Consider the following 19,174-nt stretch of genomic DNA (forward strand, 5'->3'; position numbering starts at 1 on the left):
TTTGACCCAAAATCTCAAAGTTTAGGATTGGCTTTGAACTAAGAATATAAAAGCACATTTTCCAAACTTGTCAGGATTGTGTTTCATTTCTAGACTTTTATTCTCAAAGGGATGATGAGGAAGAGACACGGCTTAAGAAGTTTTGAGCTGAGAAATGAAAAGAAGTCACTTTTCTTTGCTGCCACAGAACTAAGTAGGGGGAAAATTAAGCCCAGGGGTTCATTTAACCTGTTACAACAAAACACAGAAACCAGACGGCACAGTGTCATTTGCAAGGTGATGTGTCTTTGTTGGAACTGAAGGCTGTCGCCGGTCGGCTGTCTCCATGGAGTCCCCATCTGGCCCTGCACTCCCCACAGGGATGATTTCATCAGGAGCTGAAAGAACACAGAGGGATGAGCAAGTGATCGAGCCACAGACTGTCTGTCTGGGCCAGACCCTGGGGAACACGTGTGGACACTATGGGCCTCCTTTTCTACTCAGCGTGATCCTGGACAGGAAGAAGTCTTCACAGCCAAGGCCAAACAGCCCGGACAGACCACTGCCTTGTGGCTATACGATTTCTTTGAATTGCCCTGTGCCATCTTTTTGGTCACACCCACATCTTTGCTACTGCATAACTCACACATTAGCACCAAGTCTCCTTGTCTTCTGGACTGTCCGTGAGTTCTGAGCAGCAGACATGGAGGCTGAAGGTCAGAGCCAGCATTGCCACTACTTGACCTGTAACCCTGGATGAGTTACTGAAGCTCTCTGGGCCTCCGATTTCCTCGTATGAAAAATGGAGAAATAGCACCTACCTTCCAGGGTTGTTATGATCATTAAACTAGATGATTTATACCAAGTGATTCACACAACGCCCCACAGAGCACAAACTCAAAGATGCCAATTAGTATTTCTAAGCATGGGAGGGAGCCCTGGGAGAAGGCCCTGGAGAAAAACTGCCTCCGGGACTGTGAGCCAAGACAAGAGAGAGAGTGGGATCACAGAAGGAATGAGATAGAGGCCGGGTGGAGAACACTGAATCTATCGCCTCCTGCGTTCCCTGCAGTTTCATTTGGAAGGGCAGCGTCTGAGAGTTTAAAGTCATATATCATTCCTATTTCCTTTTTTAGGAATCATTGTCCCAGAGACATTCAAGTACAGAAAGGCGCATGTATTAGGTCTGAGGCTCATGTACATCTAGTGTTATAGAAAGCCGGAAATCAAGAGGGGCTCCTGTCTTCGGCCTTCTCTTGCCAAAATAATGGATGATTTTTTTTCACTATTAGAGGCTGTTAGCACCTCAGACTTCGTCCTGACCCTGGATTAGTGATCAGTTTTGTTTTAAGATCCTAAGAGCACAAACGATGAGACTGAAGCAGGCTCCATTCGTGAATGCACTGCTCATTGAGGAATGTCAGTGATGACATACATGTGGAAAATTTGGGGCTACCAGACCTCTCCCCAGTCTCATCTCAGTCTCAGGCCCAGAATGAGGTGAAAATTGGAGGAAGGGCCCTGGAGCAGAGAAAGGGGGATTCCTGGGACATGTAGGGCCATGTCACTGAGGCAACTTCCAGCAATGATTTACAAGAAGCGTTTAGCTCATGCATATATTGAGGCCAATGTGAAAAGGAATCAAGGTTCATGAAACTCTCAACTGTGACATTTTATAGGTTATGGTGCAACCAGAGTTAGCTAAGTACAGTTGTCATTAGCTATAGGTTCATTTGATTGCTATTACATATTCTGTCTCTCTCTGACACACACATACACATACACACACACACACACGACTGAATTATATTCAGCAGTATTTTATGCTCTTTGGAAATTGTTACTTATTCAGATACAGGGTGTTTTGTTTTTGCTTTTTGCTGATTCTCTGCTAATTTTATTATTCCCAATACCCTCATCTCTTTCATTTTGAATTATGGAGTTTATTGCAGTATTGTATTTTTTGAGATGTAAAAACTATTATAATTAGAACTAAAATTTTCAAAAATGGAAACATGCAGGTTAAATGATAAGAATAGTGTATTTGTGAAATTTGGGTTCCATTTTGTTTTGTCATCATAGCAAATAGAGAAAAAATGAGTTGATTACAGATGGAAGTGTAATTTTTTTTCTGTTGAGAAGACCTGGTCATCTGCCTCCACATCCATCACCACCCAACAGCACTACAAAGGGCAGCTGAACTCTCCCCCAATACTCCTCTGTGCCCCAGTTTCTCCAGATGTAAAACAACACCACACAACACATCTGTCTCCCCCTCAACTCAAAGAAATGTTATAAGAATCTTTGAGAGAAAAAAATATCCACAAAAGTGTTGTGATCCCAGAATTTATTTGTTTTATATCTTTGTAATTGTATGAAAAGCGGAGGTCATTCTAGTGAAAATGAAAACTGAGCTGGAAAGGGCTGGAATTGCTAAAATGAGCGGAAATACGGTAAAGGACACCATTCCCTGTACCCAGCAGCTGTCAGGCTGTGTTCATGATCTGCTCTTGCTTCCTGAGAGCACCATGATTGCTTTGTAACCAAGAGGAATAATCTATTTGCTGGCCTAACTGCTCATAAGGTATTTTGGAAGTGAGCTCAACACTAGGAAATAATATTTTACAGATCTCTTCGTCTCCTCTTTATTCAACACTATTTAATTTTTTTCCCCTTGCAATTTCTCTTCTCAGAAATGTAGCTTTTCAGCGTTGATTCATCTCTCCTGCCTCATAGCACATTTTTCTCTCTTCTAGCCTGACCATTTTTCATTTTTCTCACTTGTATCTTAACTGGATCTTCCATCTCCTCCATTTCTACTCTTATTTCCTTTAAATTCATTTTCTTCTTTCCCTTTTCTCTCCCTAAAGAGTGAACAGACAACAGACAGAAAGGACAATCAGCTAGGATTGTGCTGAGAAAACGAACTGACACAGCACAGTGAAAGTTGGACAAGCCAAATCTGACTCCATCAATTTGGGTTGATGCCTCTAACAATTCAAACAAGACTTGGTCAGCACAGAACTGCAAGGCTGTCTTGGAATTTTCACACATATATGTTTGACATTCTACTCCAATTCAGTTCCACAATCCAGATGGTGGAAGAATTTTGTTTACTTGAGACGAATTCTCATCCATCATCTTTCGCTCCCACAAGACCATTGCTCACAACCCCCAAGGACTGCCTATGAGTACCATCATTTTGTTACAGTTAATGCTCATTGTTGTGCACACCTGGGAAATGTAGGCTTCTGGTTAATTACATTTTCTAATTAATAGAAATTACAAGGTACATCTTCCATGTGTTGCTGACATCTAGACACCTGGGATACTCTAAACACCAAAGCTAACTTGAACAAGTTTAGTCTTTCTTGGAAAATTCAGAGGAAACTTCAGGACTCATGGAACATCAAGGGTACCAAAGTGTGTTGTAGATGTGGGTAGTATAAGATAATTGGGATTTTCATTTGGTACAATGTAAAAGTGGTTTGGGGGTATATAATCGCACAAGTCACATGGGAAATAACGGTACCATGTGAAGCACATTATATCTTTTTTAAATTTTCCTCCTCAGTATTATTAAGTGTTTAAATGTTCAAAGGAAAGAAATTCATGACCTGCCAGATTACAAAACAGTATATACATGAAAATTCCATTTTTGTAAGAAAAAGCATGTCTGTATAGACATACACACAGCCTCCCATATACAAGTCAAGGAAGATATGACCCATATTTTAATAGTAGTCTCTCTGAATGATGTAATTATAGGTGTTTTGGTTTTCTTCTTTTGGTTTATCCGTACTTATTAAAAATTAAATATTTCTTCTATAATACAAATAAACAAATAGTCTTTAATTGGAAAAATCACATAGCTCAGTATTAAAATCAGCACAGCAATCTATCTCAATATAGGTCAAGAACAGATTAAATGAAAAGAATGGTTGCGGAAGAAATCTTCCCATTTGGAAAACACCTATCACGTGAGATTGTCAAACACAAACTTGGAGGCTGGGGGGTAAGGGGCGGTAGTGGCTGCAGCGATAGCAGCGTGGAATGTGAGGAAATGCTGTTGCCTCTGTTGGGGAATAGAGGTGGGATGTGGATCATCACCTGTTATCACAGGCAGGCTCTATGAGTCATACACGATATGATATGGGGTTACAGGAAGGATTCTTACATTTGCCATTAAGATAATCACTTCACAGCATTTCTGCATCTGTTTCTAACCTTCTAAACAGAATAAGATATGGAAGACCACATCTTGGTTTCAACACTGATTCTCCACGACTAGGGTGGAGGGTTTGGCCTGAGCAGGCACTCAGTCGTCTCCAGGGCGCTGCACCACCATGGCTTCACCCAACCCACGGCTTCACCCCATCCTGGTCCTTGACAGCACAGGGCCTGTGCCACCTCCCACCTCTCTCCCCACCCTGGACTGGCCTTTGCTCTGTATGGTCTCCACTTGTGCAGAGCCCTGTACCCCTCCCACTTGCTTCCATCTCAGTTTTCCCAGCATTCACCCTCATCCTAGAGGAAGAGCAGCGGACGTGTGAACAGAGAAAAGAGACACAAATTCCAAAAATGAAATTTTCGGGGAAATTCTACCAGTGAGTGTAGACTTCTACCCTAGTGATACAAAGAGTACAGTGGCATTTCCAGGATAAGGGAAGGGGTGGCTGTTCTAGGATCACGCTGCCTGATTGCCTCTTTCCATCCATGGGCAAAAGAGGCCATGCCGTGCAGGAAATAAATTCCCAGCTTCCAGAAGTCCCCACATTTTCCAGACACCAGAGCAGATCCTTGCCTATTCTCGTTTCTGCTGTTGCGTGCACCTTGTCTAAGAGGTTTTCCAAATCCCAGTGTGTGTTTCAGCATCACTTGTGCACACTGTCACGCTGGAGCACCCTGCACAAGGCTGGGATCCTGACTTCCTGTGTAGATTCCTCTGTCCCATTTGTCTGAAGCTCTTTGCACGCAACAGATTGTACTTAAAAAAAAACAAAAAAACAAAAAAACAAAAAAACCTCTGCAGTACCTCTTACAGTTTTGTGTTAAGACCCATATATTTGTTAAGCAAATGAATGCCCAAGTGACTCAGCAGTCCACACACCTGATACTCTGCTGTTTTCAGATGCTACATACTATCTCATCTATTTCTCAAAGCAACCCTGTGAAGAAGGCCCTCCATTACCCCTGCCTTCAGGATGAGAAAAATGGCTTGAAGAAGACTTGCCCGAAGTAACACACAGGTCACTGACTGCCAGGACCTGGAATTCTGATTTCAGTCTATTGCCCTTTCCATCATGATGGTGATCCCCAAGCCGGTTGGCTTGTCAGAATCCCCTATAAAGTTGGTTAACGAACCAGTCACAGCCCTACTGCAGACTTGCCAAATCCCTCTCAGGTGAGGCTCAGCCGTCTATACTGTCAACAGGTTGTTCCACAGATGATCCGGCTGCCCTCCCACCCATGCCGCCTGTGCTGACCAGCTCTGATTTGACATCTGGTTGATGCTATCAAGGGTGTCAACACAAAACTTCAAGGCTAGCCCTGACGCTGAAAATCCTATGTTCCTCCATTAGTCACCTCCTTGTGTGTGAAGAGTTCATTTATACCTCCCAGGGTCCTCCTTCTGTAGGAGCTAGGTTAACGGCTCAACTTCTAGAAAAACCCAAGGTTAAAAACAGCTGTGACACTCATTAGCCCCAAGGGGGAAAGGTCAGCAAAGTTTGACAGCCGCTCTTAGGAAGGACTGAGAGAGGCTGCAGAAAGCCCTCGGAGCTGAGAACAGGGACCCAGCCTTCCTTAGAAGCCTGGCTCCAAACCAGCTGGGACCCCCCTAATTGGCCACGTCTGGGAAAGGTGCTTGTATAGTCACGACTCTGTAAAGCAAGGGGCAAGGGCCCTGGCAATTAAGTGACCACAAACCCATCCAATAATTACTCATCGGGGGACTGCAAATGGTGGGAAAGTTCTTCCTGTTTGGAAAAGTGAGTGAAATTTGGAGGGAATCAGCAACCCGCCCCCCTCCAGCAGCAGACCACTAAAGTCTAACCCCATCAGGAGAGAGACCCTCACCACTCAAGTTCTCCAGAGGAATAATTAGGAGTTGATTGAGAATTCCCCCAAGCTGACTTAACCTGCCACGAACCCAGCAAGCAGACGCCCTCTGACTGTGATTTATAAGGAAGGGGTCGCCTCCAGAGAGGGGCCTGGGCTACTTGCCTAAGTGCTGTGTGCAGGTCAGCCTGGAAACCATTATTATCATCAGCAGGAGGATCAGTTAGGAGACAAGTTGAAGCAAGTTGAAATTTGAAAAACACATTAACAGGGGCCTGACGAGATGCCAGAAGAGTCTGCCAGCAGGGACAGCTGGAAGGCCAATTTCTGAGTCAATACTGAAAGGTGGTTGCTTAAATATCTGAGTCAACACACACTGATTTCTCTCCGGCTCAATACTCCCGTTTAATTGCACTGGGGAGTCTCTCCACTGACACATCTAACACCAAGATACATAGTTAAGTGAAAGAAAAGCATGTTATTGAAGTGCAAATGAGGTCCTCCGTGCAGCCTGCAGGCCTGGGTCCCGCTGAGCGCTCCCTACTGCCCTGGCAGAAGGTGGCTGGGCCTTGCAGGGACTCCATGTGGCCCCCTTTTTAAAGAGGGTTGAGAGACGCGTGAGCCCCAGGCCTCAGCTGGCCAGCAGAGAGAAGTCTAGGTGCGCTGCAGCTGCACAGGCTACCAAGACTCTGAGATACTTTGTCAGGATCCATGGTCCTCTCCGGGGAGAGGGGGCCAGGAGTGCCTGTTTCCCACCCAAGAGATCCAAGTCAGATGGAATGGTGTGCAACTGAAGAGCCATGTGTTTGGCAGCCAGGTGACCACCTGGTGAGGTTGGTGGCAGAGATGACGAATGAAGCAAGTCTTGAATGTCCACCCAGCTGCCTGGAGCCTGGGAAGCAGGTTGGTCTCTGAGGAGTCCAGACAGGTCATGGCTACTGATGGAGACACTTCCCCATCGTGATGCCCACATAGGGGCCGGGCACGATGGCCCAGGGGTAGTGGCGAGGGTGGGGGCTCCCACAGTGACACTCTGGCAGCCTTCACTGACTTCAGAGCTAAGCATGATATAGGAGACCTAGCTGGACCTGAAAACCCATGAGAACCAGGACCCGAACCACAGTGAAGAGGCAGGTCCCATAAGCAGGTGGCATGAGTCCTCCACTGCTAAATTCTTTTTTTTTTTCTTCTTGGTTTTTTTTTTTTTTTTTTTTTTTTGAGACGGAATCTCGCTCTGTCGCCCAGGCTGGAGTGCAGTGGCGCAATCTCGGCTCACTGCAAGCTCCGCCTCCCGGGTTCACGCCATTCTCCTGCCTCAGCCTCTCCGAGTAGCTGGGACTACAGGCGCCCGCCACCACACCTGGCTAATATTTTTGTATTTTTAGTAGAGATGGGGTTTCACCGTTGTCTCGATCTCCTGACCTCGTGATCTGCCCACCTCGGCCTCCCAAAGTGCTGGGATTACAAGCGTGAGCCACTGCGCCCGGCCTCCACTGCTAAATTCTATGTCTGCTGCCAACTGTCAGAGATGAGGAAGAAGCCCATGTCAGTGGTAAACCCAAACTCAGATTACTGGGGCACATTGTGAAAGGGCAGTTTCACAGTTCAGTACGTCTGGGTGTGGGTAGCTTTGGGTCCAGTGGCACTCCTGGTGCACATCGGTCTGTCATGAACCCACAGTGTGGGAGTGCTTCCTCATTAATACACCTGCTAATACACTGAACAATCAGAGATCTGTTCAGATGGGGCCCGGAGGATCTGAGACACACATGGCTGGGCCATTGTCAACCCAAGCAGTTCAAGTGCAGTGGCCACCACTTAGGGAAACTATGGAATTGTCTTGGTCTGATGTTCAAAACGAACTCACAGGGAAGTGATCTGCCCAAGATAAACAAATCTAAAATGAAGATCAAATGCTATTTCTTCCACTTACTAGTTGTGGGACCTTATATAACTGTTGTGTAAATAAGATAATGTGGGTAAAATGCCTGGCACAAGTAGTTGCCAAAAAAATGCCAGTTCACCCCTCGAGTTTCCCACCAAAACTGAGGTGGCCTCAATTTTTCCTTCTCTAGTTCAATGTTGCTTTTTGTCCAGGAAAGCCACAGTTAGAAGAGGTGCTGTGAAATTTCTGTCTCTCACCTCTAAGCAAGACATCCAGCCCTGCTGGTCCCTGTGGCAGGACCTTCCCATCTCCCACGCAGCAGAAGTTTGAAAAATTAATTTACTCATCTTCCTGGAGCATAAAGAGTTTTTAGACCTTCCCTTCTGAGCTGTTTATGGAACCGCCATTTAGGAATTCAAATGGCAGAGCCATTCTCCCTCTGAAGGTCCCCGGGAGCCCCAGCACCTCCTCACCTACCCCTTATTTCATGCTCATGCTTTTTTGCACGTCGATAAGCAGTCTCAAGGCCAAGACTGTCCCAGGTCCCCACGCACCTGTCTGATTTCATCCTTATGTCTCCCTTCCTCTTGCAGCCCTTTCCAGGCACACTGGTCTTCTTGTCTCCTGTGAACTTGCCAAGGCGGTTTCTGCCTTGGGCACAGCGCTGCCTGGAAGCCCCTACCCAGGTAGCCACATGGGGGTTCTTCCTTCATCCAAGTCTCAGCCGAAATGCTGCTCCCTCTCAGAAGACTTCACTGGCCCTTTACTTAGTTTTATTTTTTTCTTAACATTCATCACTACCCAAATGATCTTATTTGTTTAGTTACATGTTAATTGTCTGTTTCCCTCTACTAAACCACAAGCTGCCCAAAGGCAGGGACCTCACGTGTTTAGTTCAGTGAGCATTGCAGATCCCAGGACTGACTAGACGCTTTGTCCATTCCTGCAGCAGCAAGTTTTCCAATGAACACTATCAAATGGATCTATGAGTGTTATAATTCTATATTATAATTCTGTAATAGGTTGGACAACTACTCAGGGTTTTGGGCACTGCCAGAAACATGCAACTCCAGGAAGGAGAAGAGTGGGGACGGGAGGGAAATGCCTCCAGGCAATGGCAAAAACTTTGCTTTGAGCTTCTCATGTCCCAGAATGCAAATGTCCATCTGACCCCAGGATCAGAGTGAGAGAAGTTTTGCTCTGTCTCCTCTCACCTGAAATGAACAGGGGGCTGCTGTTCATTCCCTCAACCTCAGGTTCTAGGATCAAGCTAGACAGAAGCCTTCGGGCATCAGGGCAATGCCAACGCCAAGGGCTCAAGCAACACTCAACTTTAGAGATATTGTCTAATAAAGATAACAAGAGCTAGACTTTTTATATGGATTATTAAGCTGTTCTAATTCATCACATGAATCATTTCATTTGTCTTAAGAAATTGTCTCAGTGACCAGAGATGGTTTTTAGAAAATGCATGAGATGTGATCCCCTCTAACAAACATATACTGTGGCCGTGCCGCATTTAACTCCACACGGATCACCTAGCATGGGGGTTCTAGAAAAGGATGGGTGAGCTGCTGCTACAGGGGTTCATGTTGTCCACCCATCCCTGGTTCTTCATTATTCCTTTGTGACTCCATACTCAAAACCAAGCCTTGTCAGTCCTGAGAATGGCTCTGGCTCCGAGGGAGCTGAATGACTGCCAAGGTCATCCAGAATAAGCATGAATTAAGCAAACCCTCCTGTCCCTACGACCCTCAGGACAAAGTGGAGAAGAGAGTAACTGGGCTACTCTGTGGAAGTGTCAATTCCCTGAGGTCTCTGTAAAGCACCAGATAGTGCAGGAAGAGGAAGTCTCAGCTCTCAGCAAGACAAGGCAAGCTACTGAGGGCCACGCTGTCCAGAGAAACTTCGTTTTGTGGATGCACAGAAAGTAATACGTTTTTCTGGTATTAGAGATTCTTTTGGAAGCGAGTATAGAAGGCCCTGCCAGAATGAGAGCCCTTGGGACACCTGGGATGGGGGTGCTTAAAACAACAGTTTATTCAAAATACAGCGAGCAAGTCAGTAGCATCCTGCCCCAGGACCCCAAACTTCACCTGTGCTATCCCTTCCCAGCTCTTTCTCACTGCCCATGAAGTGACCTCTGAAGTGTCTGATTGTCTTTATGAGCAATGCAAGACTGGAAGTATTTTAGACCAGGCCTGCTGTACTCACCGTCTGCATCTGCTGCATCTCTGTCGGGGGTCAGCTGCTGACTGTCGGCATAGCTCATGACGGCAACAGTTCTCCTGTCTTGATTTCCCTGAGCACTTGCTTCTGCAAAAAACCGTGAGAGGAAGGAAAAGTGAGGATAGTTGCATGAGTGGGTTTCATGGCGGCCAAATTGGGAGAACATTGGCTGCCCCTGGCAGGTTTCCCACAGGTGCCCATCATGTGAAGGACTGGATGGAAGTTCCAGCTGTTGGATGTCGTGCTAGGGAGGCTGAAGGACATTTAACGTGTTTCATGTACTCATTACCTAGAACGAGGAAATGCACTGTCTGAGAACAAAGTGGAGGAGAGGAGGCTCATTTGAGGAAGAGCTCTCCTGGACACTATCCTTTTTGTTCCTGTCACCTTCTGGGTCTCTTTGTGCTAGGGTGGAGTGGGGCACAAGAAAGACCCCGTAGGGCCCTTTTAGACATAGTTCTTAATGCTGACTGCACATTAGAATCACTGAAGTGCCCTCACTCCTGCTCCTCCCTAAGTAACCCCCACAAAAATAGTGTGTGTCCCATGGGAGATAATCTGAGGGAATAGACCCATGTGCAAAGAGTATCAGTGAACATAACAGTGTTTCCATGCCCCTCCCCTATCACTGTCTTTGAGAGGCTCTATCTTGCCTCATGGAGATGTCAGTGGTCACTGGGAGAAAACACCCTGGCCCCCGGAAGTTAATGGGGTTCCTTAGGAAGCAGTATCTGCATGAGGTCTCCCCTGAGAGTTCCTGGCCTTCCTGCTGGAGCCCCCGTGCTGCACTCAGGGCAGATGAAGGTAGGCAGGGAGAGACAGACTCACTCTCCTCCAGAGCCTGGTGGCTGAGGCTCACAGCAGGAAATCCAAGGTTGCTGGGGAAAGGGAGAGGGGACTGGGAAATGCACAGAAGCATGAAAAGGGTTGGGATCCTTCCTTCCCGGGACCACATATATGTTCGTGCAGTTTTCTCTACATGGAGGCACCTGGCCAAGGGGTTCGGGGTGAGGACTGACCTCAGCCCACACAGAGGGTTGCCATTTTCCTCTATGATAAGCCATGTCTGGGGGCTGTCGACCCCATAGCCCACAAAGGGGTCCTTGTTCTTAATTTGCATAGAGACACTGATTGGGGCCTCGGGGGATGGGGGCTGCTATCCCCTGACCTCCTTTCACACCTACCCTCCCTCCTCTTTCTCAGGCTCCGTTCTGAGGGCTCCCGGTTGAGGCACCCTTCCTCACTTTCTACTCAGGGCTGCTTTTCCCTAGCTCAGAACTGAAAGCGGGTTTGATTCTAGTGACTCAGACCTTGCTCCAGAGCACTGGTTCTCTAAGAAGTGTGGGAACCCTCAGCGGATGAGTGGGAGAGAGCAGTGTGGGGTTAGAGCCAGGCACAGCTGAGACCCATCTGCCCTGTCCTGTGCCAAAGCCTCCAGCCCTGCCTTCCCCTCTCCAATGATCACGTGGCATGATGCCCCCTCCCCACTTTACTTTGTCCATTTCTTGACGAGGAAGAGAAAAGGGGGGAAAGTTTGTTTGCCTGCTCTCTAGAAACCCCTTGTACTGTGGGGCTGGCATGATGGTGGGTGGGAGGGAGTCGGAGATAGCAGTGGATGAGGTGCTCAGAGCCTGGAAATTCTGGGGCTAAAACCTCTAATGAGGACTGCTCCTGGTCCTTATTACCAAAGTTATTTCTTGTTTTTTATTTAGATATTTGTATCTCAGTGTCTACAACAGTAAAATGTGGCCTAAACCAACTATAGCTCACAGGGATACTATGGTGAGCTGATATTAGAATGAAAGCATTATGACAAGAATTTTAAAAATTCTTCAAATAATCCATCTTTTCTTTGGGATAACCCCCACTTTTAAAAATAGTCATCATAATCCACATGTCCCAAAGAGACATACTGCATATAATAGCTGTGTAAATAAGGAACCTCTGGACTTTGAGATTCCCCCTGTGGGCCTCTGGAGTGGCTAAAGATTAGCTCCTGTCAGAAGGAATTCATTCCCTTCTTGGAGGTTCAGAAAGGCTTGCCTCCTGCTACCGGGTTTCCCCTTCAGGTCAGCACTTCCATCTTAGCCAGGCTGTAGCTAAGGGACCCTGAGTGTGTGGCATTGACCAGCCTTGCAGCTGATGGAGACCTCGCCACTGGATTCCAGCTTCTTTTTGGGGGTACCATGAGCCATACAGTAATCCTGGTCCAGCTTAGTACTGGGTTGTTTTACCCTAAACTCCCACCCTCTTGTCATTCCTGGAGCTGGGTGAGTCACAAATTTTGTCCCTCATCCCAGTTTTGGAAGCTAGAACAAAATGTGGAAGGCAAAAGGCTCCAGCATGCGAGGGAAGCCTGTGCTGGAGCCTCTGAGGCTACAGAGCAGACGAAGCACTCACAAATCATTCCCCAGCTACCAGAGAGCAGCATGGGAAACGCCGAGAGAAGAACCTTGAAGACTAATGTATGTAGAACTCTTCAGCTGGATCTATCGGCCCAGCTCAAAGAACATCATAATTACCAGGATGCAAGAGAAGAGTGTTCAGGGCAAGATGGTTGAACTGAACCCTGGAGCTTGGTGGTGGGCAGGGATGCTATCTGTGTTGACCCTGCAGATACTAAACATATCTGAAGTGGTTAGTGGAAAAACTACTCAACACTAATGACAAAGCTTCTCTTTTTTGCTTACCCTTGTGATCAAGTGGGGTTTTAGATCTCCCCATGATCTCATCCTCTGTGGCATTCAAGTTCTGGATCAAAAAGTATGTGGTCATTTTCCCTTTACCTTTCACTTCGATTTCACCCCTCTCAATGATTTCAAATCCTTGATTTTTCAAGGCTCTGCACAGAGAAAAAAAGTGCATCAGATATCAAAGATTGTGGGTCTGTAACTCAAGAGTTGGCTACAATGCAAAGGGCTACTCAAGAGGAAAAGTCCAGGACAGAGGACACACAACAGCAGGGGAGGGAAGATCCCAGACATCCGCCTGCTGAAGCAGGACAGAGGCCATGGGGAAAGTGAGGATAAGATATTCTGAACAGGATGCCAAAGGCCAAAAGAGAACACAGGGACCCATCAAAACCCTCCCAACCCTGCCACCAATTTTCCTCCCTCCAGCTCACCCCTCGTATGGGCATCTCTCATGTTTCTACACACCATGCTGTCAGTGCCCATGTGGACACCACCTTTCATGGTTCTGCCACGTAAGACTCTTGGGTATCAACACTCTTCTTTCCATCTTCCCCAAGTGCACCATATACCCCATGCTTGCTACTATGCTCATCCTAACTACCCAAGCTTTCTCCACCATAATTTCTGTCTGCCAAGGAACTGGGGAGGAGGACTATAGGGTAGGGACCATGAAAAGAGACAGAGCTATGGGGTAATTTCAAAATGTTTCCCTGTTTATTTATTTACTGGCCACCAAGTGATGTTGGAGAAAAGCCAAAGAACCACTCAGACCAATGAAGATTCAAATTCATGACCACCTGCCTCGGCACTCCATCGAGCCTTCCCTTGTCCTTGGCCAGGTTGGTAGAGAGTTCAGACCTTCAGCACCCTCCTCATGTGCCTCCATTTGGCATCTGCTCCCCTCACTCATACACTAGTGGCTGTGCCTCCTACTTTATGCCCTGATTCATCTACAAAATTACACTGATTACAGGTGAGAGCCTGTGACTTCTCACCCCATGACCACACCATCCTGTCCCCCAATCTCCAAGGATGAGGTATCTTTCTTGTCCAGGGGCTCCTCACCCATGCCACCTTCCCACCACCTCTGGGCCTTGCTCCATTGGCCACCCCACGCTCATCTTCAGCTCCCATTCCATTTGCCTTTCTCCTTCTGCTTTTCAGTGTGCTTATGTCTCTTCCATCCTAAACAGAAGCAAACAAAACAGCCTCTCACCTGCTTTAATCTCATACAAATTTTCTCTTTTTTATTCTTCAGCCCAAGGTCTATCACACCATTCTACTACAACCACTTTTGAGAATGTCCCCAAAACCTCTAGTGAGTATTTTTCAGTCCTTATTACTACATTTGACATTTTTGTTCAATTCCTCCTTCCTAAAGTCATCCACAAGAGTGCTTCTCACCCTCAACTCTCCTGGTCCTTTCTGAGTATTTCTTCTCCTGTCTCTTCCCTGGGCTCCTCTTCCTTCTGTGCCACTTAAATGTTGGTTCTGCACAGGATTCCATTCTTTTCCCACTGTTCTTTGCACACTACATCCTTCCCTGGGTTGATCTCATCAACTCTCATGACTGTAATTACCACCGATATGTTACTTACTCCAAGTCTGGATCTTCAATAACTCAACTCCATCCATTTTGTGGCACCTCTAGCTGAATGTTCCACAGTACTTTTGAACCCAATGTGTCCAACCTAAACTCATTGCCTGCCCCTATGATCTGGGATACTTCTCATTTGTCCCATTGCAGATGGCGAGGCCACCATTCAAGCCCTAGTCACCCAGAATGGAGACCTGGGCTCCTCTTTTCTTCTCCTCCCCCATTTCTAACTACTTTAGCTGGTTTTATTTTCCCCCATATTCCCACCACTAATGTTCTGATTCAGACCAAACTCCTAACAGGTATCATCTATCTCATTTTCTGGTTCTCAAATATGTCCTTTCAGGGTCTCTAGAGTGGTCAGTGTCAAATAGGACCCTGACCCTGTCACTGTCTTCAACCTCACATTCCTTGGGGACTTTTCCTCATCTACGGCACAGGGCCCTTGCCCTTCAGTAAGGCATGTGCAGCTCTCATTGCTCCTGCCTCATATTTTCCAATACAGAAAAGCTCAGGTGTTTATAGTTCTCTGCACCTATTCTACATGTGAGCCTCTACCCACTTTTTACACCCAATACCCCAATTTTGGCTAAATTTTACTCTGGAACTCCTTGCTCAAGGTTCAGCTCAGGAATCTCCTCCATGAAGCCCTTTTTTTTACTGGGTCAAGCACCCTTGCCCTGGGCTCTCATGGCACCCCCGGTGACTACCTTGAGGATAAGAGTGCAGCAGTTAAAGGGGGAACACTGAACTCTGACTCTGTGGGCAGCATCTGAGCTATTCTCCTTCCTAGCCTACCTGGTCCTGAGGCAAATGATTAACCTTTTTGTGCCTTTTCTTTCATGTAAATAATAATAATAATGTATCTTCACAGAGCTGTTGCAACTGTAAATGAATTAATATATAAAAGAACTTAGAATAGAATGTGGCCTATTTTAAGTGCTCAAGAAACTATAAGTATTGTTTTATGCACATATTTATCATTGTACTTATCTCACTTTAAAAATAATCAACTACAACTTTTCTTTTTTCTTCTGCTAGACCAAAGGTCAGCACACTTTTTATATAAATAAAGACCAGATAGTAAATATTTTAGACTTTGTGTATCATATGGTCTTTGTTGCAGTGATTCAACTCTGCCTTTGTAGCATGACATCAGCCATAGACAATATGTAAATGAAAGTGCATGGCTGTGTTCCAATAAAACTTTATTTACAAAAATGATCAGCAGACTAGATTTGGTCTGTGGGGTTATAATTTGCTGTTCTCTGAACTAAACTATATGCTCCTTGAGAGTAAAAACTATGTTACAGTTAGAAGAGCAGCTAAATTTATTATCTGCCACAATATCTTCTGTAAGCCATTGAGACATGGAAGAAAAAACATGAGTTTCCTGCACTACCCCAACCCATGGCTGCTAGGCACTCTGTAAGTTCTAGAAAGAGGGAGGGACAAAGGAAGGCATGAATAAATGGAAGGCTACCTGTAGGCTGTGGGGCTGAGGTGCACTTTGTTGGGAAGCCCATGACTTTCCATCCTAGAAGCTGTGTTCACAGTGTCACCAAACAAGCAGTACCGTGGCATCTTGTCTCCTACAACACCTGCTAAGACTGGTCCAGTATGGATCCCCACTCTGATCTGTACAGAGAGAGCATCACTGAAAAGAGAACATCTAATACTCTTGCTTTTATCTGTAAGTTGAGATATAATTTACATAAAATAAAAAAAACCAAATATTAAAGTGTTTAGCTCCATGAGTTTTGACGAGTGCTTATATCCCTGTAACCACCACCCAAAATAAAATGTAAACTAGTTCCATTACCTTGAAAAATTATCTTGTGCCCCTTCTAGTTAAGCTGTCTCCCCATCTTCTTCAGCAGAGATAACTACATTTTCATTTCTTCTTTTTTCTTTTTTGAGATGGAGTTTCACTCTTGTTGCCCAGGCTGGAGTGCAGTGGCGCGATCTCAGCTCACTGCAACCTCCGCCTCCCGGGTTCAAGCGATTCTCCTGCCTCAGCCTCCAGAGTAGCTAAGATTACAGGCGCCCCCCACCACGCCTGACTAATTTTTGTATTTTTATTAGAGACACGGTTTCACCATGTTGGCCAGCTGGCCAGTCTGGTCTCGAACTCCTGAACTCAGGTGATCCACCTGCCTCAGCCTCCCAAAGTGCTGAGACAATAGGCATGAGCCACCGCGCCCAGCCTTTTTTATTTCTTTTACCAAAGAATGATTTGCCTGTTCTAGAACATCACATATGTACAATCATATAGTATATACTGTTTTATATCCGGTTTCATTTACTCAACATAATGTTTTTGAGATTCATCTATATTGTCTTACATATCAGTAGTTCATTATTTTTATCACTGAATAGTATTCTATTGTAAGAATACACCATATTCATTATCCAGTCTCCTTTTCACAAACATTTAGATTATTTTTCAGTTTGAATCTATTAAGATTAAGGCTGCTATAAACATTTCTGTACAGATATTTTTGTAGACATGTTTTCCTTTCTCTTAAGTAAATACCTAGAAGTGGAATTTCTGAGTCACAAGGTAGATACATATTTAATTTTATTTTTTAATAAAACAAGCAAAAAAACTACCCAGCAATTCTCCAAAATTGTTCTACTGTTTTACATTTCTATCAGCAACGTGACACTTTCAGTTGCTCCCATTTTCACCATCATTTGGCCTTCTTGTGGGTGTGAAATGATATCTCACTGTGGTCTTAATTTGCGTTAAATTGGTGACTAATGATGTTAAATTAAGCACATTGTCACACACATATTGGCCGTTCATATATTTTCTTTTGTAAAAAGTCTGTTCCATTTTTTGCCTGTTTTAAAAATTGAGCTGTTTGTCTTTTATTGTTAATGTGTATGAGAAGTACACATATTTGGATATGTAATATGTATGTATTACAAATATTTTTATCAGTCTGTGGGTTTGTGTATTTATTTTCTTTAATAAGCAGAATGTTTTAATTTTGATGAATGTATTCATCTGCTTAGGCTGCCATAGCAAAATACCACAGGCTGTGTAGCTTAAACAATGGAAATTATTTCTCACAATTCTGGAGCCTGGAAGGCCAAGATCAAGCTGTGGGCAGGGTTGGTTTCTCCTGAGGCCTCTCTGCTTGGCTTGTAGATGTCGACCTTTTTGCTGTGTCCTCACACGGTCCTTCCTCTGTGCACATGCATTCTTAGTGTCTCTTTATGTCCAAATTTCATCTTCTTATAAGGACATCAGGCACATTGGATGAGGGCTCACTGTTAAGGCCTCATTTTACTCAGTAAAGGCTCTAGCTCCAAAGACAGTCATGTTCTGAGTACTAGAGTTTCAAAACAAGAATTTTGGGCAGGACACAATTCAGCCCGTAACAATGAAGTTTGTCATTTTTTTCCCTTCATGGTCAGTGCTTTTTGTGTCCTATCTAGAAAAAAAAAATCATTGTTTACCCCAAAGTCATGATGCTATTCTTTATTTCCATCAAGAAGTTTTATGATTCAGATTTTATGTCTAGATTTGTGATATATATCAAATGTTTTTTTGTATATGGGGTAAGGTAGAACTGAGGTACATTTTTTCTTTCCATATGATATTCAATGGTAACAGAATCATTTTTTAAAAAGAGGTTGCCTTCCCCACTCAGTTGTTTGGTGCCTTTGTCAAAAATCAATGGACTAAACATGGAGTCTATGTCTGGACACTCTGTGCTGCTCCAGTGGTCTCTTTGTCTATTCTTCTCCCAATCTCACTCTGTATTTTTTTTACTATTGCTTTAGAATAAGTCTTAAAATTAGTGTGTACATCCTCCAATTTTGTTATTTTCTAAGAGTGTTTGGGTTAGTCTAGATTCTTTACATTTCCATATAAATTTTAAAATCAGCTTGTGAATATTTTCTAAGAAGCCTGCAGGGATTTTGATTGGTATTCTACTGAATCTATACATCAATTTGGGGAAAATGGACAGCTTAAATATATTGAGTTTTCCAATGAATACGGTATATCTCTCCATTTAATTAGGTCTTCTTTAATTTCCCTAAGCAATATCTTATAGTTTTAAGCATAGAGGTCATGTATATCTTTTGTTAGATTTATTCCTAGAAATTTAATTTTATTTTCTTTTTATTTGATTTTCAATTTTTTGTCCTTAGCATATAAAAATTTAATTAATTTTCCTCTATTTATGCTATGACCTCGCTAAACTCATTTATTAGATCTTGTGGTTTCCTGTAGTTTGTATAAGATTTTCTAGGTGAACCATTATTTGTTCTGTGAATAATGATAATTTTATTTCTTCATTCATTTCCAAACTTAATGTCTTATATTTCTTCTTCTTGCTTATTGCACTGGGTAGGGTTTTTGGTATGCTTTAACTGGAAGTGGTTGCCTTTGTATTTATTCTGCTTGGGTTTGCTGAGCTCTGGATGTCTGCATTGATATCCTTCATGTTGAAAAATTCTCAACTATTATCTTTTCAAATATTTCTTCTTACCCATTCTCACTCTGTTCTCATTCTAGCATTTCAGTTACATATATGGGAGTCCATTTGATATTGTTCTACAGATATAGAGTGTCTTGTTCCCCTTTTTTACCCTGTTTTCTTCTTTGCATTTCAGTTTGGATGATTTCTATTTCTCTGTCTTCAAATTCCCTGATTTTTTTCTCTATTGTGTCTAGTCTTTGTTAAGCCCATAAAATTAATTCTTTATTTCTGA

The 19,174-nt window shown here is 44.3% G+C and overlaps 1 protein-coding gene across 1 annotated transcript in view; it reads right to left on the bottom strand.

Annotated features, from left to right (window-relative positions):
- Positions 1-206: 206 nt before the first annotated feature.
- LOC129463770 (guanylate cyclase soluble subunit beta-2-like) overlaps positions 207-19,174 on the bottom strand; it is a 76,535-nt gene continuing 57,567 nt past the window's right edge. The window contains 4 exon segments of the mRNA XM_063618513.1: positions 207-377; positions 10,139-10,240; positions 12,844-12,995; positions 15,927-16,081. Of these exon segments, the coding sequence (XP_063474583.1) occupies positions 232-377; positions 10,139-10,240; positions 12,844-12,995; positions 15,927-16,081 (555 nt within the window). The 3' untranslated portion in view covers positions 207-231.

Source organism: Symphalangus syndactylus, chromosome 15 (assembly GCF_028878055.3).
Source record: "Symphalangus syndactylus isolate Jambi chromosome 15, NHGRI_mSymSyn1-v2.1_pri, whole genome shotgun sequence".
Taxonomy (NCBI): Eukaryota; Metazoa; Chordata; class Mammalia; order Primates; family Hylobatidae; genus Symphalangus; species Symphalangus syndactylus.